Consider the following 25,492-nt stretch of genomic DNA (forward strand, 5'->3'; position numbering starts at 1 on the left):
ATAATGATAGCTAACATTTACGTAGAATTTTCGGGTTTTGGTCTCATTTGATCTCATTTGATAGAGGGTGGGTCTTGCAGTCAGGAGGGCCTGGATTCAAGTCCTGCCCCTGACACATCCTCAGCATGCAGCCACGGGTAAGTCTGTTAGGGCATCCAAGACTAAGTTAGAGAAGAGTTTAGTCTGCGTTGGTGTAGAGCAGGAGTGGGTGACCTGCATCCTCAAGGCCACATGTGGTTCTCTAGGTCCCATGTGTGGCCCTGTGACCGAATCCAAATTTCACAGAACAAATCCCGGTAATAAAAGGATTTGTTCTGTAAAACTTGTACTCAGTCAAAGGGCCATACCCAAGGACCTAGAAGGCCACATGTGGCCTCGAGGCTGTAGTTTCCTCACCCCTGGTATAGAGAGTTTCCATAATGGGAGTTTCCACACTGATGAAATGATTACAGGTCTGGATTCTAAATTAAAAAATAAAATTAAAGTCTCTACTCCCCCCCTCCCCCCAGATGACTGAAGCAGATTCAGAAGGCCACATAGCAAACAAGCAGGACAGAAAAAAACCCCAAACCCAGCAAGCTAAACTAGAGAGCAGTTCATAGATTTTGAGGTCTGATAAGGGCCTGGAACTCCTCTAATCCAGCCCCCTCATTTTTACAGATGAGGAAGTTGAGGCCCAGAGTGGTTAAATGGCCCCGAATGGCGAACGTCTGCATTGTAGTGGGGATTGGGTAATATTTTGTAATAACTGACACCAAGGGCCCTAGTGGGGCTGATTGAGTGGGCATTCCCCATTGCAATGAATTCTGCTTACCACTGAGTGAGACTGTGCCTGGATCTATTATAAACTACATATATAAACTCACCTGGTCAGTTCCCTCGGGGGCTGCATGCATGTTTTCCTCTGCCTGCTTTCAGTATTCACTATTTTAGGGAATCACTGTCCTTTTTAATTCTATACTTGAATACTTTATACCCACTGTGTGAGTACTTCAGTCTGTGTAGCATAGAAATGGGCAGTCCAATGGCTGCCTTTTGTAGCAAGGACATGGGAAGCTTTTCAAAGCCCATCTTGGTCATTCCTGAGTTCTTTCTCTGCTGACCTTTTATTCATTGCCATCTCCTAATTTAGAACCAGGTTTTCTTTCTGGCCTCATCCATTCTCCTACTCTAAACACTGCACATTTTGATGCTTTCTTCGTCTGTTGTGGAGAAAAGACCCTAACAACATATGGCCAAAACATTGTCTCTCCCAAACATGTGGATTGTGGAATCCTGTCTGGCTGCAACAGAAGTGATATATAGTACATGTGTGAGCTTTGAATGTTAATATTATGGAGAAGGGAACAATTCTGAGACATCCAAGAGCAAATTGGATTCGGTGAAAGCTGTGTATCGGACATGGGGGTTCCTGATTGGTGGGGGAGAGGTAGATGCCTAGGTTGGGGACGCTGGTTTGGGGAGACCAGGTGAGGTGCGAAGGAAGTAGGAGAACAGAGAGCCCTTCCTGGGTGGCCAGTCATGAAAAGGAAAAGAGGACAGTTGGTAAGAGGTGGTGACTGAGCAGAGTGCCCAGTGCCCAGCACAGAAGCACATTTAAGGCATTTCTATGAGCAGAGAGTGGAGCGGGAGTTTGCAGGCCTTCAGGGGAAGCATTTTAAGGGAAAGAGACTGGAGACTGTTCAGAAAAGGGCCTTGTTTCTTAACTGGTAATAGGAGCTGAGAGAGAGACAGAGACCGAGAGAAAGAACACCTTCCTTTCGGATTGTCCCCGTACAAATCCCCCCACCCCCGTGTCCATGGTGCACAGTTTGAGTATCCCGAATGATTTACACCTTGTCTCTCATCAGAATCTAAGCTCCTTGAGGCCAGGGCCTGGTTGGGTTTGCCTTTCTTTGTAATCCCTGCTTAGCACAGTGTCTGGCACACAGTAAGTATAGTGGAGCTAAAGGGAAGGATCACTTCCCATGTGCTGCACCAGAAGGAGCAAAGAAGCTTAAGTCTGGGCACCTTCCCAGCTTCTCTGACCTTAGGAAGCCCCTTCTCTCTCTCTCTGACTCTCTTCTCTCTGTCTCCCTTTCCTCCTCTTCACTCTCTCTCATCAGCCAAATACCTATTAAGTGCATAATACCGATGAAGTCCGTTTACTTCTCCTAAAATAAGGGACACGTCCTTGATGATCACTGACCTCCTTCCCTGATCCACTGCTCTGTGGGTGCTAGAGTCTGCCTCAGAGTTGGGACCAGAGGAGTACAGACAGGGGCTGGGGCAAAGAAATCAAATCATGCTTCCCTCCTAGTTAGATTGATTGAGTAATGAGAGTCTCCAAGTATCAGCATGATGGAGTAAAAAGAGAACTAGGATTTGAGTTAGAAGGCCTGGGGGCTGCCACTTCATAGCTATAAGTGATCACGCTTATCCAAGTGTATGTGACGTATACAGGCCAATTAACCTGCTGAGCCTCAGTTTCTTTATCTATTAAGTGGGGATAATAATATTCCTACTGCTTCTGGGTCGTTGTGAGGAATGTGCTTTATAAACTGTTATGTATTTCTGATATATATATATACATACACATGTATATATACATACATATCTCTCTCTATGTATATATATATGAATATAATTTGGAGGTTTTAATGTTTTATTAGAGGGCTGTTAGGTGGCATTATGGAGAGTACCAGGTCTGGAGTCAGGAAGACCTGAGTTCAGATCTGGTCTTAGACACTAGCTGTGTGACTGTGGGCAAGTCACTTAACCCTGTTTACCTCAGTTTCCTCATCTGTCAAATAAGCTGCAGAAAAAAATGGCAAACCACTCTAGTATCTTTGCCAAGAAAACCCCAAATGGGATCACGGAGAGTTGGACATGACTGAACAACAATGCTTCATTGTGCTGTGGAATGGGATACAGATAAAGGCACGATCTACAACCATGGAAAGGTGTCAGTATGGGCCTGACAGCAGACCATCTGCTTTCTGCAGCCAGCCTGGTTAGATAGAGATCCTCAGGCCACCATAGGCTGGCCCCTTGATGATGGATTCTCTGGCTTGAGAAAACCGTGAAACCCAAGTATCAAATGGCATTTGGTCCCTTCTGTTTCTGCTGTGATAATGACAGAGTTAGAGAAAAGAGGAGAGAGTCTACTAAAAACCACACAGTTTTTAAAATATCCATATACGTTAACAACTCTTGGCACTCGAAATGTGGGATCCTTGTCCAGAGGCCATCAAGTGGATGGACCATTGGAGGCACTCGATTTGGTCAGACTTATTATTCTCCCTTTAAATGGAAACAAAAAGTTTTAGTTCCTTTAAAATGGAGTATCTGGGGGGAACAGCCAATGAGAGGAAGATGAAGGGAGTGACATGTTCAGATAGGTATCATAGCAAGACTATTTTGGCAGTTATGTGCAGCAGGGATTGCAAGATAAAAGAGCCTCGAGGTTGGTGGTCCAGGTGATGGATGTGAGAGCCTGGGAGGAGGTGGGAAGGGGGCCGCAAATAAAAAAGGAGACAGATGTGGGTGGTGTTTTGGAGACAGAATTGACAGATGTTAGTAACTGATTGTTTTTACTACAAACAACATTCATAACTAATACCAAGGAACAATCTCTTGATCATATAGAAAAGACCAACTATCATATACATTTTAACATTTAAAATTCCAAAATTTAATTCTGAATTTAAAAATTCATAACATTATGCACTTTGCCTTCCCTATATTGTTGTATCCAATGGATAGTGGCTATTTTTATCACTTTATAGTGAAAACCACTTCTTATTTCCCTACATTTTCCATATTTGTCATATGCACATACACATATACGCATGTGTGTGGATAGTGCCATATCATGTTCTTTTCTCCTCTGAGGAATAGATCTCAGCGTTATTAGTTACTTATAAATTCTTGATGTCAGAATTTTATCTGGTATATTTATGACACATTTTCTTTTAGAGATATTACTTTTTATCATGCAAAATCTTTCCTTGTTGGATAAAATCCGTTGGTTTTTGTTTTTCTTTCTTTTCTATTTGTTAAAATATTTTTCCTCTCCACAGTTAAGAGAAATGCCTCTTCCTTTCCTTCTAGTTTCTTATTGCCATTTTAAATATTTAGATCATTTATCTAAGTGTAGTTAGAGCTTTTTGTAATATATGATGTGAGGTATTAACCACCCCACTTTTTGCTGTCCATTATCCAGTCTGACCAGTGGTTTTCTGTATCTTTCTTTTGATTTAGTTAGTTTTAAAAAAATCTTTTTATGCCTTCTCTTTGGCTGTTTTTTACAAAAAGTTTTCGAGCTTTAGAATTTCAGAGCTTTGCTTCTGGGAGAAAAGGAAAATTAAAAAGAAATAAGAATCTATCCTCTTAACTCTCCCTATTTATGAAGGAGCAGGAACCTAATGGTTCTGCTTCTACTGTCAAATCAGAAAGAAAATCAGGACCATCCAGTCCTCAAATGAACAATTTCACACACGGCTACCTCTGTTTTAGAGAAAACTTAGATTAAATTTGAGATGCAATAACAACACTCCCTTTTTTTCTCGTACTGGGGAAATTGGTTATTTTGTTTCAGTAAATTTTCTGGAAAACAAGCATACCTCTTATCCAAATATCTTCTTTTTTTCGGTAGAAATTTTTCAAAGGTAGTTTGATTACACACTTTCCTCCCTTCTTCAAAAAATAATATTCTCAATACAATTTAATCTTTACTTAGTGACTCAGGACCATTATTGTTATTATTTCTTTTTATTATGAACACAGTAAATATCCATGCACATGAATATTTCACTCTGCAAAGACAGGAAGAAGAAAAATAGTATATGAAACCATGAACTTCTATCATATTCAATTGTTAAAAATACATATTCTGTTTCATATGCTTGTATCCAGCCCTTCCTGCTTATCTGTGTCTTCTTCTGAACTTTTTTTTTGCTCTCTAATGTCATTTTTCTTAATATTTTGTCGACACTTTTATCTTTCTTGTTTTTTTTTAGTTTTGCATCATTGTCACTACCCATAAACTCCTCCAACTCCCCCCACAAATAAAAGTCTTCCATTGTGACAAATATGGTCAAGCAAAAGAAATTCACAAGTTAACCATATCTGAGAATGTTTACCTGACCCGAACCTCTAGTCAATCACCTCTGTGAAGAGGTGGGAACCAGCATCATCATCAATTCTTATAGTGCTGTGATTTGTCATCCAGTTGGTCAGAGTTAAATCTTTCAAAGTTATTTTCTTTTATATTCTCATCATCATCATCACAGTATAAATTGTTCCTCTGGCTCTGACAATTTTTCTCAGAATCAGTTCAAATAAGTCTCCCAAGGTTTTTCCAAATCCCATCCCATTCATCATTTCCTACAGTTCAGTAAAATTCATGACATGCATATTTGAAATTTTTTTCAGTTACCCCCCAGGAAATGAGCACTTATTTTGTTTTTGTTCTTTGTACAACAAAAACTGCTGCTCCAAATATTTTTTTTACATATGAGCCCTTTTCCTCTGTTTTTGACCTCTTTAGAACATTTTTTAGGACCATTTTTGCTCCTGGAATCAGCTCTAGAGCTGGAATGGATACCAAAGGTCAACTAGTCCAACCCTTTCATCTTACAGGTGAGAAAACTGAGTCCTAGGGAAATGAAGGGATTGGGTCCCCTTTGACCAAACTTCCCAAGGTCCAAGATCTCATCTGTGGTGCCCTCTCCCCCAGTGCAAATCACAGCCTACCTGAAGGGACACTTTCACAAACTGTCATTTGGAATTTATATTGAAGTAGTGTGTGTGTGTGTGTGTGTGTGTGTGTGTGTTGTCCCTCTGCTGTAGTGCTTCATGCCTTACTGTGATGTGAAGGTGACCCTGGGCTTCTGAGGATCATGGCAGCAGAATGGTTTTCCCAACAGCGCCAGGGCCTTAGCCAATTTTGGAGAAAGGCTCATTACCTTTGCTTCTAGTGAAGGACTGGTTTTGGATCATTCCAAACAACAGCCTGTGAAGGCGTCCCCTCAGGTGGGTTGTGATCCCTGCTGGGGGAGAGAGTTCTGCCAGATGAGGTCTTGGACCATGACAAATTTCCCAAAAATAATGTCTGAGTGTGACAGTTTTTCTGTGTTTCCCACAGTGCTATATGGCTGTGATGTCTCGCTGCCGCTGTCAATGTGCCCTCCTCTGGTAGCCTGTCCTCATCTTCTGATTTATTGTTTCAAGCATCTTGTGGGGTTTGGAAACCAGATCCCAAGTCTTAGAACTGCATCCGGAGGAAAGATGTCTCTGAGGAGCGGAGGGACTCCCCTTTGAGTATAGTTGAGTTATCCAGCTTTTACCAAGCCCCTACTCTGTGCCAGGCACCAATCTAAGCTCCAGTGATACAAGCAAAGGCAGAAGCCAGTCCATGTTCTCAAGGAGCCCATGGTCTGAGGAGGGAATGCATGAGTTTTTGCATAAAGACTTTCTGTGATGTCCTTTTACTACTCCAGGATCTTTTGTGTTTGTGTCCAGGCTCCCTACTGTGTGCTACCTCACTGGGATTGTCTGGACTCCCAGATTTGTGATGTGTTAGCTGCATCATGCGGCTGCCTTAGTATAGCTAACAAGTGCATCAGGTCATTGGGCATATCCCAGAAGAAGAATGAATTACGTCTCGGATAGGCCTTGGCCATATTTTAATTATGAAGTCTGGAGGAGTTGTCTCTTTGGTAGTAGTAGTTGCATGTTGGCATTTACCCTGGGGGAGCACCCCCTCTTCTCTCTCCCTGCCTTGTGCCACCCAGCCTCCCTGCCCCCATCTCTGCCTCAGTCTTCCATGGAGCCTCTGCCGGCCCTCCTGGTGGCCTTTGCCCCAGAAAGCCATCTTCCAGTCCTCCTTGCCTTTGCTCCGTGCCTGATCCAGCTGCCTGCTTTGCCTGCACCTTTGGCACCTCTGAGATTGTGATGAGCTGTCTTCGTAGCCACATAATCTCACCAGGAGATTATTAGATGGGCATCAGAAGCAGGAGCAGCTTAGGATCCCCAGAAGCACTGGGCACTTTCCCAAGAGAGATCGGGCCCCATCTCCTCCTCCTGCTGTTTGATTATGGACCCTGTCAGCAAGGAGACACCATGTGACCATCAGACTGTGAGCTCCTCGGGAGATGGGCTGGTTCCTGCATATCTCTGTATCCTCAGCACTTAGCACAATGCCTGGCATGCAACAGATGCTTAATAAGTGCTTGATTTGACCTGGCTCGTATTCTTGGGCAGCAAAGTGGTGCCATGGATAGAGCAGCAGTCTGGAAGACCTGGTTTAAAGCTGGCCTCAGACAGTTACTGGCAGTGTGACCCTGGGCAAGTCATTTAACTTCCGTTTGCCTTAGTTTCCTCAACTGTAAAACAGGATAATAGTAGCACCTACTTCCCAGGGTTGTTGTGAGGATCAAATGAGATGATGTGTGTAAAGCACTTAGCATGTGCCTGGCACATAGTAGGGGCTTTTGTTATTATTATTAAATATTTTCTTAATTCTCAGGCCCTTGTGTGACCATGAAGGCATGGCCTACTGTAAACAAAAATCATCTGCAGAGTTCTTCCAGTTCATTTGTATCCAGGATGCCTTCAATGTGTATACCAGCCATCCTCATAAACTTCTATAGAGATAAGAAAGTAGGCAAATGGGGATGGCTAGGTGGCGCAGTGAGTAGAGTACCGGCCCTGGAGTCAGGAGGACCTGAGTTCAGATCTTCTCTCAGACACTTAACACTTACTAGCCATGTGACCTTTGGCAAGTCACTTAACCCCAACTGCCCCTCCCCCCCCAAAAAAGAAAGTAGGCAAATGGATCAATATTGGCTTCAACTTTAACTGAACTTTCAACTGTCTTTGGTAAAAGTAGTATTTATTTTCTTTTTTGTTCTTCTGGAAATTTCCACTCTTTCCAATAGCTTGAAAATTAATACCCAGATGTTTTTAAAATTGTGTTACCTGCAGCACAGATTCCTTCTGGATCTGTTTGGTCAGGTCCAAACATCTGCTTTTCCAGGTTCCATGTTGTGAAGTTCCAGTGGGTCCCACCTTCCATAGTGTGGCAGAATCCAAATATGGCAGCTCCATCCTCATCAATAATCAGAACAGAATGAGTACAGAGATGTGGAAAGATCCCTTTCTTTTCATCTGTTCTCCTTTCAGCTTCATCCATGTGTCCTTAGCTGGTGGTCACATGAAACCGTTTGCAGGATTTTTTTCCCCTCCAGCTTCTTTTCATGGTTTCTCAAAGTAATTATACCTTGTAATCTTCTGTCATCTTCCGCAATGGTTTGCATGATCTTGAAGAAAATGTTCTTCAACACTTTTTAAAATGGTTCCTGCAAAACCCTTTTTGGTGATTTTGGACAGTGTAATGTCTACTCCATATCTGGATCATTTTTCCATTAGCCAGTCTACTCTGTTGGGTGAATTCTCAGTCTCTTCTTTTTGAATACATGTTCTTTGGTTTTAGCTCCTAAGGATTTGGTTTCTTCTGGCAGTCTCTCCCTATCATAACTCAGACCTGTGGTTTGGCAATATGACTGATTTTAGCATTTAGCAGAGATGCATGGGAGGTCTATAAGAGTAATGAATGCTCTGAACTACCCCTCTGGGCCATTCACTGAAACAATCTGTTTCCCTGGTAAGTTCTTAAGACATTGACCTGCCACTTTGAAGGTTGAAGAAAAGGAGATGGACATTTTGTTGACTGGGACTTCTGCTGAGGATGTTACTTCTATATCCTTCTCAATTAGAGATCAACTCTCCAACGAGATTGTAAGTTCCTTGAAGTCAGAGACTGTGGTCATATTTTTTTTTTCATGTCTACCATAGCCTCAAGCTCAGTGCTAAGTGCTGGGGACATGATCCTGGCAATTTGTGATCTGGAAGGGGAGAGTCACATACACACACACAAACATACACACACTCATGACTAAAATAAAAATCATCATGAACAGCATAAGAAGCACAAAGTGAAGTAGGGAGAGCAGGGAAAGCTTCATTTGAGCTGGGTATCTCAAGATTCACAGGATCCGCACAGGCAGAGATGAGGGAGGCAGAATGAATGATGTGCCCAAAGACACAGAGACAAGAGTAATGATACATACAGAGAACAGCCCCAAGTCCAATGTGATTGGATTGTGGGAGATGCAGAGGAGATTAATGTTAAGGATGACTAGAAATATAGTTGACTAGAAATCTGCCAAACTGTAGCCAGGCTGACCAAATTAAATTTTGTTCCGTAGTCAGTGAGAAGCCACTGAAAGATTTTGAGCAAAGGAGTAGCATGATTAGGCCTCTGTATAAGGAATATTGGTATGGGATGGATTGAGGGGCAAAGAGCAGTTAGGGAGTCATTGTAGTAGTCCAGAAGAAAATAAAGAGGGCCTGTACAATGGGTAGCAGTAAGAAGAAAAGGCCCCATGTGAGACATGGTAGAAATAGAATCAGAAGAATTTCATTATTTGCTTCTTTTTTTTTTTTAAAGAAAGCAATTGGGGTTAAGTAACTTGCCCAAGGTTACACTGCTAGTTTTTTTTTTGGGGGGGGGGGTGTTAAGTATCTGAGGCTGGAACCGATCCCAGGTCCTCCCGACCCTGGGGGCAGTGCTCTTACTCACTGCGCCACCTAGCCACCCTCATTATTTACTTCTTGACTAATATGATAAGTGTAAAGTTCCAAGTCAATTAGCCTCAACAATCGATGTCTTTAGAGGGGATCAGCTCCCCTTTAGTCTTTGTTTTCAAATGAATTAAACAGCTATTAAGTGCATCCTTTATTAACACTACAGATGCAAAGATAGATGTGGCACAGACCCTCCTGTCAAAGAGAAAAAGGCATATCTACAAATCATCCAAGGGAGAGGGAAGTAAGAGCAGAGTAGAGGAGGCCCTGGCAATGTTGGAGAAAATCTGAGAAGGTGGAGGTCACTTTCAAAGGTTCAGGGAGAATGTTATAGAGGAAGAGATGAAGGAATGAAGCCTTGAAGAAAAGAAAAGGACAAGTCTATCCAGAGACAGAGACTAGAAGGAGGCCATTCCAAGCATGGACAGTGGCAAGATGAGAACAGGGCACAGAAAGCAAGCTTCCTGAGACCAGAGGCTGGTTTTCTTTTTGCTTTGTACTCCCAGCATGTAGCAGAGTGCCTTGTACATAGCAGGTGCTTTGATAAATGTTTGTTGGAAAGGACATGGCCTACCTGGACATGAATTGTATAAGGCAGAAAAGGTTGGAGCTAAATTTGTAGAGGGCCTTCAATGCCTTTGGTTAGCAGTGGGAGCACTTTAAGCATTTTAAGCATGGGAGTGGCAAGATCAGAACGTTGAAGGATGATAGCAACAGGGTGAAGGACAGATCGGCACAGGGATAGACTGGAATCAGGAAGATCAGTTAGGAGGCCATTGCAGTAACCTAGGCAAGGGGAGGCAGGGGCCTGAATTAGTGGAGACAGTTGGAGTAAATGCAAGGTAAGTCATGGAGATAGACTCAACAGGCCTTGGCAACTGATTGGATGTGAAGGATGAGGAAGAAGGAAGGCTCAAAGTTAGACCGGGGCTTCTGAGCCAGGATGACTGACAGAGTGGTGATGCCCTCAGTGCCATGGTGGATTCCTGGATTCTGCACCCTTCCCATATACCTCATGGTTTTTCCCTGGGTCTTTAACAGGAATAGAGGAAATGGGGAAGATCAGGTTTTTAATTAAAATAATTTTGTTTTGGGGACATTGCCTTTAATGTGCTGATAGTCCATCCACACAGAGAGAGCAGAATCATAGGAGCTCAGAGAGGGAGCAGGAGTAGACCTCTAGAGGTCTTTGGGCACAGCCCTTTCATTTTACAGATAAAGAAACCAAGGCACTGAAAGGTTAAGTGATTTGCCCAGGGTCGCTCAACCTAGAAGTGTCTGTGGCAGGATTTGAACTCAAAGTGCCCCTTACTCAAAGCTAGGAGTAATGTGTGCTGCCTCTCCAACGGGCAGTTAGAAATAAAAATTTTAAATAAAATAAAAATAAAAATTTAAATTAAAAAAAATAAAAATTTAAAAATAAAAAAATAAAAAAAGAAGTGCTGGAAAAGGTCAGGGGGTTGAAATAAAATTTGAGAGTCATCTGCATAAAGATGATCATTTTACCCAAGGGAATAGTTGGGATCCTTCAAAGGGAACAAGTATAGAAAAGGAAGGTTGAGAACAGAATGTGAAGTGTGGGCAGGGTGCTCGCTTTTAATTCAAGGATGATGGAGACCCAACAAGAAAGAGAGAAGCAGGAATCATGGGGGAGGATGAAGAGCTTGGAGAATTGGGCTTTTCAGTCTTCATCTCTAATTCATTGTTTCTCAGACCAGAAGTGTTTCCTTGGTTGATGACAGAGTCCTCCTGATCATTGTTTCATCATGAGTGATCAACCAAGATTTCATTCATTCAGCAAGCTACCCATCAGTCAGCTCTGAATGGCTGTGTCCTGTGGTCTTTCCTCAGTGTTGTCCTGCTTGACTTCTGTGCTGCATTTGGCACTGCTGATCACCCTCTCTGCCTAGAGGCTCTCTCCTCCCTGAGTTTTCATGATTCTGCCTTTTGCCTGGTTCTCCTTTCTCTGAGATCACTCTTCAGTCTCCATTCTGATCTCCAACTGTGGGTGTATACAGCCCAAAGTTCTTTTCTGGACCTCTCTCTCACTCTTTCCCTTTCCCTCTCCCTCTCCCTCTCCCTCTCTGCAATTCAATCAACTGACATGGATTTAATTGTCATATCTGTGCAGATGACTCACCCATCTATATCCAGCCCCATCACACAGCTCCCGCCAATTTTAGGTCTTTATTGCTTGTTTCCTGGACTGTTACCACAAACACTTAGTGACCCATGTAAAGCATGCTGCTGTGCTTAAAATGCTATCAAGAATAAATGTGCCTTCAAAGGGAAGGACTCTTCTCATCTGATTTCAGTCCCCAGCAGTCGTACACAGCAAGCACTTAGTAAATGCTCATTGAATTGAGTTGGAATGTAGTAGAACTAAGTGCATTTTTCTTTGAAGGAAACACTTAATCGGAACTGTCCCCAGCTGGACCAGATTGCCTTGGGAAGTATTATCACGGGAGGCACTGGAGGGCTGGATGGATGACAGCTGGGGATATTGTAGAGCTTATTCTTGGTTCAGGCATGTACATGCTGGGCTAGATGTCCTCAGAGGTCCTTCCCTGCTCTGATTCTGACAAGAGAAGCCCAGGAGACCACTGTCAATCCGAAGGCAAAAGCTTCCAAGGAAGCACCTTGGGAATGATTCCTCATTTTTTTTTTAAGCAATTGGGGTTAAGTAACTTGCTCAAGGTTACACGGCAGTTATTTCTGGGTGTGGTGCTGAGTGTGAGCCCGGGATTCGATCTCCAGGTCATACCGACACTGGAGCCGGTGCTCTTACTCGCTGAGCCACCTGGCTGCCCCTAAGCAATTGGGGTTAAGTAACTTGCTCAAGGTTACACGGCCAGGTGTTTCTGGGTGGGTGCTAAGTGTCTGAGCCCGGGATTCGATCTCCAGGTCTTCTCAACACTGGAGCCGGTGCTCTTACTTGCTGTGCTACCTGGCCGCCCCATGATTCCTCATTTTTGCTGCAGGATATTTTTCTTGGTGGTGTTTAGTCCCTTTGTTGTGACTATAGGGCATGACCTGACATCCCATCTGATTTCTCCTGTCTCTGAACCACTCTCTCCTAACTGTTGCTTTTCTTGCCCTTACTGCCCATTCATTACATGCTATTTTCACGTAAATTTTATTGACATCGTTTGTTTTTACTTTACCTATATTTCCCACTATGTTGTTCTCTTACCCTCCCCCAGAGAAGCATCCCTTATAAGAAGTATTCATTTTTAAAAAGTGAGAAAAAGTTCAGCAAAAGCGACCAGCATATCAGAAACATCTGACGTCACGTGTGTGTTCCACACCCTTGGTTCCCTCCCTCTGCCAAGAAGGGAGGGAGGAACATTTTATTTCTTCTTTAGGGCCAACCGAGGTCGTTTTAATTTTGCAGCATTTAGTTTTGTTTGTTTTGTTGTAATTGTCTTTCCATCTCAATTCCACATCTTCCCATTGAATTGTTGTAGTTGTACAAGATTATTTTCCTGGTTTTGATTACTCAATTTGGCATTAATTCATACATCTTCCTTTCCTGAGTTTTTCTGGATTCATCATAGTCATTGGGATTATCCAAAGGAGAACTTGTTACATTTCCCCCCAAATGTTCTCTTCTTCTGAACTTCCCTGTTCCTAGAGAGGACGTGATCATCCCCTTTGTACTACAGGTTTACAGCCCCCCTCTCATCCTTGCCTCCTCACTCTGAGCCCACATATCTGGTCTGTGGCCAGATCTTGTTTATTCTAGATTCTCAACACCGTGTGTGTGTGTGTGTGTGTGTGTGTGTGTGTGTGTGTCCAAGTGTCCCCTTCCCTTCACTCACACAGCTACCATGCTTGTTCAGGCCCTCCACCTTCTAAGATCGGGCTCCCTGCCTCTCAAGGCTCTCTCCACTCCAGGCTAGAAATTGCCAAATTGATTTGGTCTGACCATGCCATTCCATGGTGTAGCAGCAAGCACCCCAAGCGTCCTCAGGGTGGCTGCCCACACAGGTTCTTGGATCTGCTTTGATAAGGGAAAGCAACTCAAAATGGGTCAACAAGCTTACTTTAATCAGTCAGACCATATATCGTTTACCTCGTTCAGGGGAAAAAGGTCAGCACCCCGAACTTCAAAGTATACAGGCAGAATTATCAAGCCAGAAACAGATCAAGTAGACAGATTTCCAAACTGTCCAACCATTACATCCATACCCAGTCAACATCTGGGTTTTTCAAAGCCGGGGGGGGGCTCTGGACAATGGCTTCCCAGAATCCACATCAAATCACAGAACACTTCTCAAAGTAAGTCCCCAAAACAAAGCTACACATCAGGGCTTATATAGCCTTCTCCTGGCTCAGAGAATGTAACAACCTTCTGGACCCACTGGCCAATCAAGAAGTATCTACTGAAAAACAAGCCTCCCACCCCAGGCTCCAGGTGCACTTTAGCCTAGGGGCAGGGAAGATCTTTAAAATTTACATCTTCATTACACATGGTTTCTTGACCATTCCAATAAACTCTACTCTCTCCCTATTCTTTCCAATCTTTCTAGTCTTTTCTAGTCTAGTCATTTACTCCCTTCAGGTGTTTTGAAATCCAGCTACACCGGCCTCCTCAAGGCTCTTTGAACATGACAGTTCACATCTGTATGCATCTTTTACACTGACTGTCTGATTATGCAGTGTTGTATACATGTAAAGATACATAAAATCAGAGAGTTAGTTGGCAGAAGCCCCTGGTTCAATGTGATGGTTCTATGGTATTTTTATGACTGTTCATCTCCCCATCTACTCCCCATTAATCTCCCCATTTAGACTTAGTCTTTTGAAGGCATAGGCTATAGGCCATATCCTCTATATTGAGGATTCTTAACTTGGGGGCCATGAACTTGAAATATATATAATTAAGCATTTTATTGTTGTTAAATTGGTATTAATACCAATTAAGTATTTAATTTAGTTCATTATTAAACATATTTAGTTACTATATTTCAAAATAATTGCATTCCTTTTATAATCCTATGTATTTTATTTAATGGATCTAAGCAATGATTCTGAGGAGTCAAGGGGCTCCTAAACCAGACTCTCTGCCAAAGTAAGGGGGTCGATGACTCAGAAAAGGTTAAGGACCCCTGATCTATAGAAGGAGACAGTGTGTGGCAGTGGATAGAGAGCCAGCCTCGGAGTTAGGAGGTTCTGGGTTCAAGTCCTGCTTCTGACCCACCTGGGTCTTTTAGCCTCTCAGTCCCCCAGGACACTCTCTAGGTCTTGAAGTCTGGGTGTTGCTGAGAGTTCCCCATACCAATGAAATGACACGCTGGAGGATGGGCATATAATGGAGACTGAGAAATGGCCATGGCTTGGCATGGGAGGAACCCTGGGGATTTTACAAAGTGTACTTTGCCCTTTCTGCCCCGTTTTTCCATTCAGCCATGGTCGGGCAGAAGTCCTGTGCGGGTAGGGGTTCAGGGGCTCATTTTACAGAGATGTTTTCCCCTCTACCAGTTCTTGGCATGTTCTTTTCACTCGTTTTTGATGAAACTCTCTTAAATAAAGGCCTTGTCAGAAAGGCCTCAGTGATTACTTGCAAAGGAGAGGCTTCGACTTACACCATGTCACAGCGTCATTGCCTCTTAGCAGAACCTGTCTTTGGAATGAGCCTTCCCGTGTGTAGGATGGGATGAAGCTCTCCCGAGCACCCTCGGTGTGCCCCCTGTGCCAGGACTCTGCCCCCTAGGCCTTCCTTCGCAGATGGAAGTTTGCTATCGTGAGGTTACTAAGCTCTTGATAGAATTCTATAGCCCCGGCCCTGCTGTGGGTACCAAGGGAAATCATCCTGTTAGTCCCTGGCAGGATGTAAGCATCACATTAGCAGAAGCCAGCTCTCCCTGGGTCTTCTGGTTGGCTCTGAATCTTCTACCTTAGGAAATGATTGCCCAGAGAAATATATCTACATAGCAGAAGAAGGGTCACCTGCAACAGAACAGCCTGAGGTTTTCATTAGCAGCCTTATCTATTGTGCTTTGATTGTCCAGATGAGATTTAAATGTCAACACCTTATGTGCAGATGTTTTCATTTGTTACATTTTTCCTGTTTCTTGAAGTTTAAGTCACTCCTTTCACTTTTTGACAGGCCCTGTGATTTCATCAGTGTAGAGAGCTTCTGGGGAGAAAGACCCTTTCTCTGCAGCTGGTGGTCTTAATGGAGATACCTGGGGCATTGAGAGGTTAAGTGACTTGTCTAAAGTCACACAGTCAGTATCTGTCAGAGATGGGACTTCAACCCAGAAGTTCTGACATAGAGAGCTTTCTTTCCATCAGACCAAGGGTTCTCCAATTTGTTGGTCTCGGGACCCCAAAGGGCTTTTGTTTATGTGGGTTAGATCTATCAACAATTATCATATTAGAAAATAAAATGGATGCATTTAAAAATATGTACTTATTCATTTTTAAAAGAAAAACAATAAACCCATTATATAGCAACACAAAATATGTTTATGAAAAATAACTATGTTTTCCAAAACAAAAAAATTTGGTAGCATTGTTTTACATATTTTTGCAAATCTCTTTAGTGTGTGGCTTAACAGAAGGCAGCTGGATTCTCACATGTGCTTCTGTATTTCATCTGTTGAGATGTATTGTTTTGATTGTACTATATGAAGAAAATCTGGCCTCACACAGACAAGTGGTTGGAAAAGGGAGTAGTTTAGCAGATAAACAACAACTTGGTATCTTTATGAAAAGAGCTTTGACCAAGTGAAGCCCCTGAAAAGGGCTCAGGGACATCAGGGGTTCTCAGGCCATGCTTTCAGAGCCACCACACTCTGCACACCATGCTGTTTATCAGTTGGTCTTAGGGCATTTTCAAAAACAATACATAACTGACTGGTTCATGCCTTCTTTCTCCATAGCTTGGTAACCAGCCATTTACCTTTGGTTTTTAACATTCTAAACAAACATTCATCCATGTTCTGTTGTTTTCAGGGTAGAGAGATCAACAGATCAAGTCATCAAACCAGTCAATGTGGCAGCATTATCAAAGTGGGTTGGAAAGATACCCCCTGATGTCTTACAGGACATGGCGGTGATTGCTCCCATGCTGGCCAAGCTCGGGTACGACCCACATGCCAACCCACCTAGTTACGGAAAGCCTGACCCCAAAATTCTTGAAAACACAAGAAGGGTAAGTGAGACTTGAAGAGTTTTCTGAGAAGTTCTGTCTTGATGTGAGCTTTTTAATTTCTCACTGTTTTGTTTTATAAAACCATAAGCTTATCTTAACCAGAAGATTACATTTGTAGAGTGACATCTTACAGGAAAGATCTCATTTCAGTTGGAGGCTTATTCTTCTGGGTCTCTGAGCCCTTAAGAACTTTCCTAAGAGCCTGCCTTCCATCACTCTGTGGCTGCATCTTGTCAGACATCTGGAGAGACCATATGACCCAAGAAGTTTGGTAAAGAAAAACCTGCAGTGGCCTTTGCCCAGCTCCCAACCCAGGCTCCCTCTGAAGGCAGTGTGGTTAGCACCATGTCTGACACATCTTCAATTTACATAAACACCCGGGCTATGAGTGAGGGCAATGCCCAGCAGCCCTTATCAAGGGCAGCTGCTGCTTTGATTCTACTACCCAGCTGATTGTTCATCGACTCCGCTGAAACAAGATTTCGGAGCAGGTGAACACTCAGCACCTGGGAGAGAGGGATGCCAGTAAACTGAAATCCCACTCCCCTTCCTTTTACTGATTCATACTCATGCCTTTCAAAAAAAGTACTTTCATCTCTTTTCTAGGTAGTGAGGTGGTGCAGTAGTTAGAATGCTGGACCTGGGGTTGAGAAGACTTGAGACCAAATGCAGCCTTAGACACTAGCTGTGTGACCTTGGGAAAGTCACTGAACTTCTGTTTGCCTCAGTTTCCTCATCTATAAAATGGGGATAAGAATAGCACCTGCCTCCCCAAGGGTGGTTGTGAGGATCAAAGGAAATGATATTTACAAAGGTGCTTAGCACAATGCCTGGCTCATAGGAGATCCTATAGAAGTGTTAGCTGCCATTACAAGTATCAGCTACCCATGGTTAGCTACCATCTTCTACTTTAGGAAGGAGACAGTATCCAGGGGCAGAGCAATGAGTGTGATTTAGCTGGACACCCCAGAGGCTGCTTTTAGCTCAGATCCATTTTTCATGTAATGGAATTTCAAATGAAAACAAAACAAAACAAAACTAACCACATCAGTCTAGATCTAGTAAAGTTCTGTTTGATTAAAGCATTCAGGATCCTTGGTTTTGACATTGTTTTCCTCTGTCTGCATATGAGCATCTCATCTTTCCTGGCCATTCTCATTTCTCTTTGTTTCCCTTCCTTCTGATTGCTTCATTTTAACCAGCAATTTAACCATTTCCCCTCTGAGAGACTAATTCTCGTGCTTGGCAGCGATGTCTTTTTCCAACTTGTTCCTCTGATTTCACTTTCTCATTATGACGTTGGGACTGAGGGGGACATTCCCATTCCTGTTTTCGTATCACCTCTTTAGTGATAAAGGAAGGTCTTCTGTTCACCTTCTTCCATGTACCGAGTCAGCCTTTGTCTGCCACTCTCTGGAGATGAGGCGGCTCAAGCCCATGGCAGAGGGTGAAGGAGTGGCGAGCGGAAGGGCTTTCTTTAACGTGTGAAAGACACAAGATGCTAATTTATTGCAACTGTCTGGTCCCCAAGCCTTGTGAATGTCAGGAAAATTGGTAATTTGTAATTTTCTCCTTTGCACAATAACCGAGTTGGCATTTTGTAAACCTAGATTCATGTGCAAATGGTATTTTGAGGTTCTCCAAGCAGTTGACATTGCATTTTTCCTACATTCCCCTTAAAGCATGTCCCAGTGTTCTTGGCTTCCTTGGGAACAGCCCTGTGGTTTGACTCCATGTGATGGCGGCCTTGGCTACTGTTGTGCCTTGTGGCTTTGGAAGGGATTTCAGAAGGTGGAAGTGTAGTGTAGACAGGGAGATTTTCTCTCTGGGACCATGGCTGGACATGACAGAAATGTCATAAAATATTCCAGGGGAAGAAACGAGAGACGATATGAGAACCGTCGGCCAGCTCCTTCTTGTTCTTGTCCCTGGGTGGGGCCTTCTTGGCTGTCCTGATTCCGAGTCCCCCCCCCCCCCGTATTGAGAAAGCTGGGAGGCATGCCTCAGAAATCACTGCAAGGATTCATGCGGCCACATGTGAAAGCAAGGCGCCCAAGGAGTGCTGCCCTCAGAAGGGGCAGAAGGAGCAGTTCTGCTCGTTCCTGGGGGATCAGGGGCAGCAGGCCTCGAGACAGGCTCTTTGCACAGTGAGCCTGGAGTGCAGCTGTCTGAGTCAGCGCATTGTTTCTGAAAACCTCAGCCGTCTTGGACCAGAGTTCACCCCATTTGGATACACCACCATGTGCCTCGTGGCTGGCCATCTCCCCATGGCATATTGGAATTGAAATCCATGTTTTCTCCGGAGGACTCTAAATTCCTACAGTTGTGGTACATTAGAAATAAACAGCCCTTAGATCCAGCGATGGGAAAACATCCCCATGTCCTCCTTATTGCTTAATCATTACACCCCGATACAAGATCGTGACAGAAGTGGTTACTTCCATTAAACATGACTCATCTCTTTGTTGCATGTACTGAAAGTGTGGTGAGTCTTGGGTTAACCCCTAATTTTCTCCAGGTTTTTGGGTTTTCACTTTTGGAGAGCTTTCCCATTCACCCAGTCTGAGGAAAAGAGGACTTGAACCCTTCTCTGGATTGTGAAATCTTTCCCAGGTGTGCTAAACAAGGGCAAAGAACTGTTTACCAGGAACAAATTGTGGTGTTTCAGAGAGTGTTAGTGCTGTCCCAGCTCTGGTGACCTGAGGGTTTGACTCTCTCTGTACAGGATGTTCCGGCTTGAAAGTATCCCACATAATAGTGTGTGTTTGTTTCTCTAACACAGTGACAGAGAAGGCATCTTTGGGAAATGCTAGAGTGGAAAAATCGGCTGTTTCTCAACATATCTCCCCCTTATCTCTTTGGCATCAGCCCCTTGAATTTTCAGTGATGAATTGTGGACTTTCCTTCACTTGGTAGCTATGTGCAGAATGCTTGCTGTGTGGATAGCGCCTTCCTGGTGCTGTGGGTGTTACAGAGGTAGGAGACACAGGCCGTGACGTCAGGGAATTCAGTCTAGTGGAGGCCATAAAACACACACAAGAAGTCAGTAAACCACACAAGGCAAGCATGTCATTGAATTGTTGGAGCTGATTCTTCTTTTGGAGGAACAATGAGGTTTAAGTGCAGACATGGTCATATCAGGTCAGACCCATGATCTACGTACAAGCCAAGAGCCTCTTGCCAACAGAGGCCCCAAGGGAGTTGTTTGCTGTAGGGTTAGCTCTCTAGCAGTAACCTTACTTTGTCTTTGGTCTGTGCCCATGAGTGTGAGGGTATGGGGAGCTGCCAGAGTGGAAACTCCCCCTAACAGTGTAGAACTCATTGAATTAGAAACAAGTTATACCGCTGGTTATGTGTTAAAGGCTAAACTTGAACCCAGGCCAGCCAGACCACGATCCAGCCTGTCAGTCATATGGCTCTTGGAGACCACTTATTGGCTGCCCTAAAGTCTTACCACAGCTTCAAGCTTTGATGGCTTTGGTGGCTTCACACTGTTTCAAGGCTTTTGGCGGCACCCTAAACATCCCATCTGGAGAGATCCAGAACCACTGAAGCTTCATCATTCCTGAATCTGGCCAGATGCCAGTTCATAGGATTGTAGAGCTTTTGAGAGGATCTTAGAAATCCTCCTATGATGTCCCTTCATTTTGTAGAGAAGGAAATGGAGGCTTCAGGAGGTTACTGGCTTGGCCAAGACCACGCAGGCAAATTGCAGACCAGCTTCTGTAACTCACTGGGCCTGCCTCTGTGATAAGGAGCTCACTGTGCGCTGGGTGACTTTCTTTTATTTGACCTGGGTTTCCAAGAGGCCCTTTGTCCTTGTATTTCTGGCTTTGGTGGACAAAATGCTCATTTCTGATAGATTTCAATCATTTCTTCCCCCCACCCTACGTTAAATTCAACAAACCCACCTGCTGTTGTCCCTTGGGTCGGCCCAGAGGTCCTCTCACTCTCCTGATTCAGGCTCTCCTAGAAGCAGGGAGAACCAGTTGCAGCAGCATGTTGTGTTACATAATGATGTCATCTCCCCCGTCCCCCATCATTCTCCTGATAGCTTTTCTAATCATGGATGCCTTTGGAGGGCAAGCAAGTGGTGGATGTGACTGAGGTCCAGTTCACTCTCCTTCCCTTTGGAATTTTAAAAGAGGGGAACGTCTTAACTGTACCTGAGTTTCTCCTTCCATTCATTCAAACAGCATCCCAGAAACCCTGATATGTGAGCATCAAAACACAGCAAGCCAATTCAGCCCAGTGTGGTTCTTCATGTTTCTCAAAGAGGCTGTTATAAAGAGAACAACCAGTCTCAGGTTCCTTTACATAATCTTCCTCTAAAAGATTCAAAAGAGAACCAAGCATACAACTTTTCCAAGAACACCTTTATTGTGTAAATAATGGTGACTGCCAAAGCCCAGCCAGGACAAGTTTATTTATTACAGGATTCAGGATACCATGGAGGCATCAGTGGGGCCCTTCAGCAGGGTGTGAAAGGGAGAAGACGACTCATGTGCTTATTTAGTTTAGAGCCTTGTATAGAGGCTGTGATTTAATCCTAGACAGTCTTTGCTTTCATTTAACCTTAGCAAACACCATTAGTCAGTGCCTGGCTTCTGTGTTGCTATAGGTCACTTGGGCTCTGGTGGAAGAAAACTGAGAATTGGCCAATGATTATAGAATAAAATCCATCACCATGGTCCAGTCCCTTCATAGTGGGCCAGTGGCACTCTCAGATTGCTTTACAAATTCAGTATAAATTCATTTGACTTGGATTCTTTTTTTGCAGAAATATGTTCTAGAGCAGCAGGCAGACCTGTGTATAAGGTTTTCTGAACGATTATTGAATGATTATGAGATATCGGGAGATGGATGGGATGAATTTATCCAAATGCCCCAGTCCCACTTCGTCTTTACTGCAAGAAAGGAAGGTCCTTTGGTAACCTGGGTCAGCAGTGGGTGGGCTTCAGCTAGCCCTGCAGCATGGTGCCCCATCCATAAATGTATCCCCAGGATTTTCTTTGGTACCTGCTCAGGATGGAGCGAATTAATGGACAAGGTCTTATTTTCTTATTTTGCTTCTTTTGGCTTCCCTTTATTGAAAGAAGAACATTCACTGTGGAGACTTTGACTGGAGGTTTTGGAACAGGCAGGATGTGGAAAAATACTGAAATTGGAAGGGCCCCCCGACATTTTACTGGTGGATCTTGCATGGTGAACTTGGCCAACAATTCCTTCCTTTGAGGGGCCTGATTTTTATTGGCAGAATCAAGGGAGAAAATGATGATAGTGTCCTGTGTTCATGCCTCCAGGCCTAAATTTACCACCAGGTGATTAGAGAAGAAATACTTGCTTATCTTCCTCATAGGATCTATATTTGTAGCACATTATGAAAGGATTTTACTCTTTCAGTCAACATCCTGGTCTTTGGGATCATTGTTGGAGTTGTGATGACCTGGTGGGATTACTTCTTTAAAAAGAGCTCCTTGGGCCCAGTGTGGATTGTCTCAGGCCACAGCATTTCAGTGTAAATGGTAACTTCAATTGAGTGATTTTAAACACCCTAATTCTCAGTGTTTACCTTTGACAAGCAGGAAGAGGTGTAATTTCAGCTCTGGTGGGCCCTTGAACCCTTGAGGTAGCCCCAGCTGGGCCCAGTTGACCCTCCTCCAGAGGTCAGAATGGGATACAAACCTCATGCCCACTGGGAGTGAGTGGGAGCAGCAAAGACTCCTGGGGACACGTTAGACTCCTCAGATGTCCTCTTCACTAGGCCTAGGGGATGATGTTCCTGAGATAGGGCATGACGCCGGGGCCTGTATTTGTTGTTGCTCAGGCCAGATAGCTTCCTTTGGTTGGCTGGGCCCTGACTGTACTTATCCCGGTCATTAGTCTCATTGGGGCAGCTCTCCATTAAAATCTTCATGAAAAAAGTGGTTGGGAGCATCTGTCCTGCAGACCATGCATCAAACAGTGTTACTTTCAAGTAGGGAGCACATTTGTTTACTTTGCTTTTCAGAACTAAGTTTTGATGTGGATTACTTTTTTTTTTGCTTTTTTGGAGGGGAAGAGGGCAGGGCAATTGGGATTAAGTGACTTGCCCAAGGTCATACGACTAGTAAGTGTTAAGTGTCTGAGGCCATATTTGAACTCAGGTCCTCCTGACTCCAGGGCCAGTGCTCTATTCACTGCACCACCTAGCTGCCTACTTTTTTTTTTCTAATAGAGTTTTAAAAAAGGATGTTTTCCAAAAGGTGGAAAAAGAAGTCCTATGTTGACCAACTACATTCCAGTTTGGCTTTTTTTTGTGTGTGGCAGACCCTTTGTGTGTGCCATCCTTTCTTGTTAAGGAGTTGTGCGAAAGTCTTCTATTCTGGAGCCAGCAGATATGATCATCCTGTCTGCACTTTGACTAAGAGCCATTCCTCAGCTGTGAATCAGGTTTTTCTTCTTTTAAAAGCAAAGAGGTCAATGTACCTACTTCCTTATCCATTGAATTCTTTTATACTTACAGTAAAATTTAGAGAGTCCTGGATCTGGATCTGGAATGAGGGATGCGGCTGGGGTCAGTCTCTCAGGACTGTCCAGTCTGGTTAACTTTGAATTTATCATCTTAACTTCTCGAGTCCATTTCTCCATACATGAATTGGTCCCAACCATAAGTTGTAAAGAAGGTGAGTTATCAGTGGTTTGTCCCAAGCCATCTCCTGTCACCTCCATTTACCCAGGGCTGTCTTCTTTTGCATGGCCAGTGCCCTGGAGCTCCTGACTCCATCTGTTCTCAGCAAAGTATCTGGTATGAGCCATTTGTAACTTGATGAGACAAAGTGTGTCATTGTGTTCTTTTAGTGGAAAATAGCTTTGATTCTCTACCAAAACTCTTAGAGGTCACCTAGTCCTCACACTGCCATTTTCCAGATAGGAAACTGAGGTGCAAAGCAGGAATGACTTGTTCTTCGAGGTTGCTCTGATAGTTAGTGGCAGAACAGAGACTAGAACTCAGGCCAGCTGTCTCCCGGGTCAGTGCTCTTTCCCTAAAAACAAGCTGCAGTTGTGCCTTATAGTAAAGTCAGCCTGGATTGGACATGATACCAGCTGCTTTTGCAAGGCTTCTGCAGCCATGCTGCTGCAAGGGCTTTGCTTTCAAGATGCTGAGTTAGTTACCATGAGAAAGTTTGGTATTTGTTTAGTTTTAATTACCTTCTCATCTTCATCCCCAGAAGAAAAACCCAAAAAGCAAACATGAAACACCTTAGAATCCACAGTTGGATGTCAAAATGTAAGGGTGTTTTCCAGGAAGCTGTAAGACAGAGTGGGAAACCATTGCTTTAAACTTGGTTATCTGGTGCTTGGAATTAGGTGGCTATTTGGGGTTTGCATGAATTCATTAATTTGCATAAGTAAAATAAATTGTATAATTGATAATAATTGTGCTTGCGAATTCATAAAAACTCTAGAAAAGACGGAGAGGTCCAAGTGATACATCACAGCCTGAAGAAAACACTCTGTGTTGTGGCCACATCATTTCTGTAGGTTTCAGTTGTCGAAAAGCAAAGGATCTGTTCAACAGCGAAAGAGAACTCCCAACAGTAGTTGGGAGCCTCAGTCATGCCTATGTTCAGGAGCCTGTGTTCCTCCTGTCAACAGGACTCCAGTTGAAGGCCTCTTGATCGGACAGCTAGCTGACCGACTCAGCCAGGCCTTGAGCCCCTTCTTAGAGCTAAGTGGGGTGGACCTTAGAAAGAATCCCTTCCAGCCTCCTCACTTCACAGATGACCTTAGGAAGATGCATTCCACTCGACCGACTCTGCCAGCTGTGGTAGCTCAGGCAAGTCCAGGAACCTCTTTGACTTTCAGCTTCCTAATCTGCAAAATGAAGAGGTTACAGTGGATGATTTTCTTCCAATCTCTAATAATCTCTTTACCTATGTTTGAACGTGCCCCCCTCCTCCACAGTCTGGACCAGTGGTGTAAAACTCAACTCAGAACTGTACAGAAAGATTCCTGGGGGCCACATATTGACTTAGAAAAGCCCATATGTGTTTTGTGTGTGTATGTATATGTATATATGTTATTAATACGTCAAGACATTCAAATCTGATAGGAACGCCATTTTTGTCTGGTTTGGGGCCACATTCGTAGCGTTGTGGGCTACATGTGGCCTGCCAGCTTCATGTTGGATGCCTCTGGTCTAGGCTTTGCATATTTTTTGTTGAATAGCTTGATGAATGAAGGAAGAAAAATCCTTATAATCCAAGGTTTCTCTTAAATTAGTAACTACCGTTCCACTGTGCTGACAATGTCAGTTAAACCTACCCCCTTTTACAATGTAAAATAATGTACACATTCTGTCCAGTGTCATTCCTACCATAATGAGCTATAATCCTCATTAACTTGAACTGGTGGCTAAATGGTGTCCTCGTCTGGCAATGACCTCTAATTAGATTTTCCCATTTGCACTATCATGTAATCAGCAGCGCTTGCTGTAGACAGTTTAGGGCATGTTTTGACTTCAGGTTCTCTTTCCAGATCTTGCCCCCCCCCCACAACAGACTCCAGTTTCCATATGTTTACATTTCTTTTAACTCTCCATTTCATTTTAAAACACTTCTGAGTGGAAAGAAAAGGACAGATGCGCAGCTGTAGCTCCGTGTCGTACATTATCTGCCCAACAGTAACTTTAGTGTCTGGAAAATGGTCCTCCAGTTG

General features: G+C 43.7%; 2 protein-coding genes across 3 annotated transcripts in view; one reads left to right on the forward strand and one right to left on the reverse strand.

Annotated features, from left to right (window-relative positions):
- The window catches only part of CHCHD2 (coiled-coil-helix-coiled-coil-helix domain containing 2), a 421,648-nt gene that overhangs the window by 335,605 nt on the left and 60,551 nt on the right, over positions 1–25,492 (reverse strand). The gene's annotated exons all lie outside the window — the stretch shown is intronic.
- The window catches only part of TPST1 (tyrosylprotein sulfotransferase 1), a 114,098-nt gene that overhangs the window by 56,624 nt on the left and 31,982 nt on the right, over positions 1–25,492 (forward strand). For both annotated transcript variants that reach the window (XM_069089569.1, XM_069089568.1), the window contains one exon: positions 16,594–16,792. In XM_069089569.1, the coding sequence (XP_068945670.1) occupies positions 16,594–16,792 (199 nt within the window). The remainder of the gene's footprint in view (positions 1–16,593; positions 16,793–25,492) is intronic.

This window comes from Petaurus breviceps, unplaced genomic scaffold (genome assembly GCF_028583685.1).
Source record: "Petaurus breviceps papuanus isolate PSGF00001 unplaced genomic scaffold, PetGlider_PUasm1.0 186, whole genome shotgun sequence".
Lineage (NCBI taxonomy): Eukaryota > Metazoa > Chordata > Mammalia > Diprotodontia > Petauridae > Petaurus > Petaurus breviceps.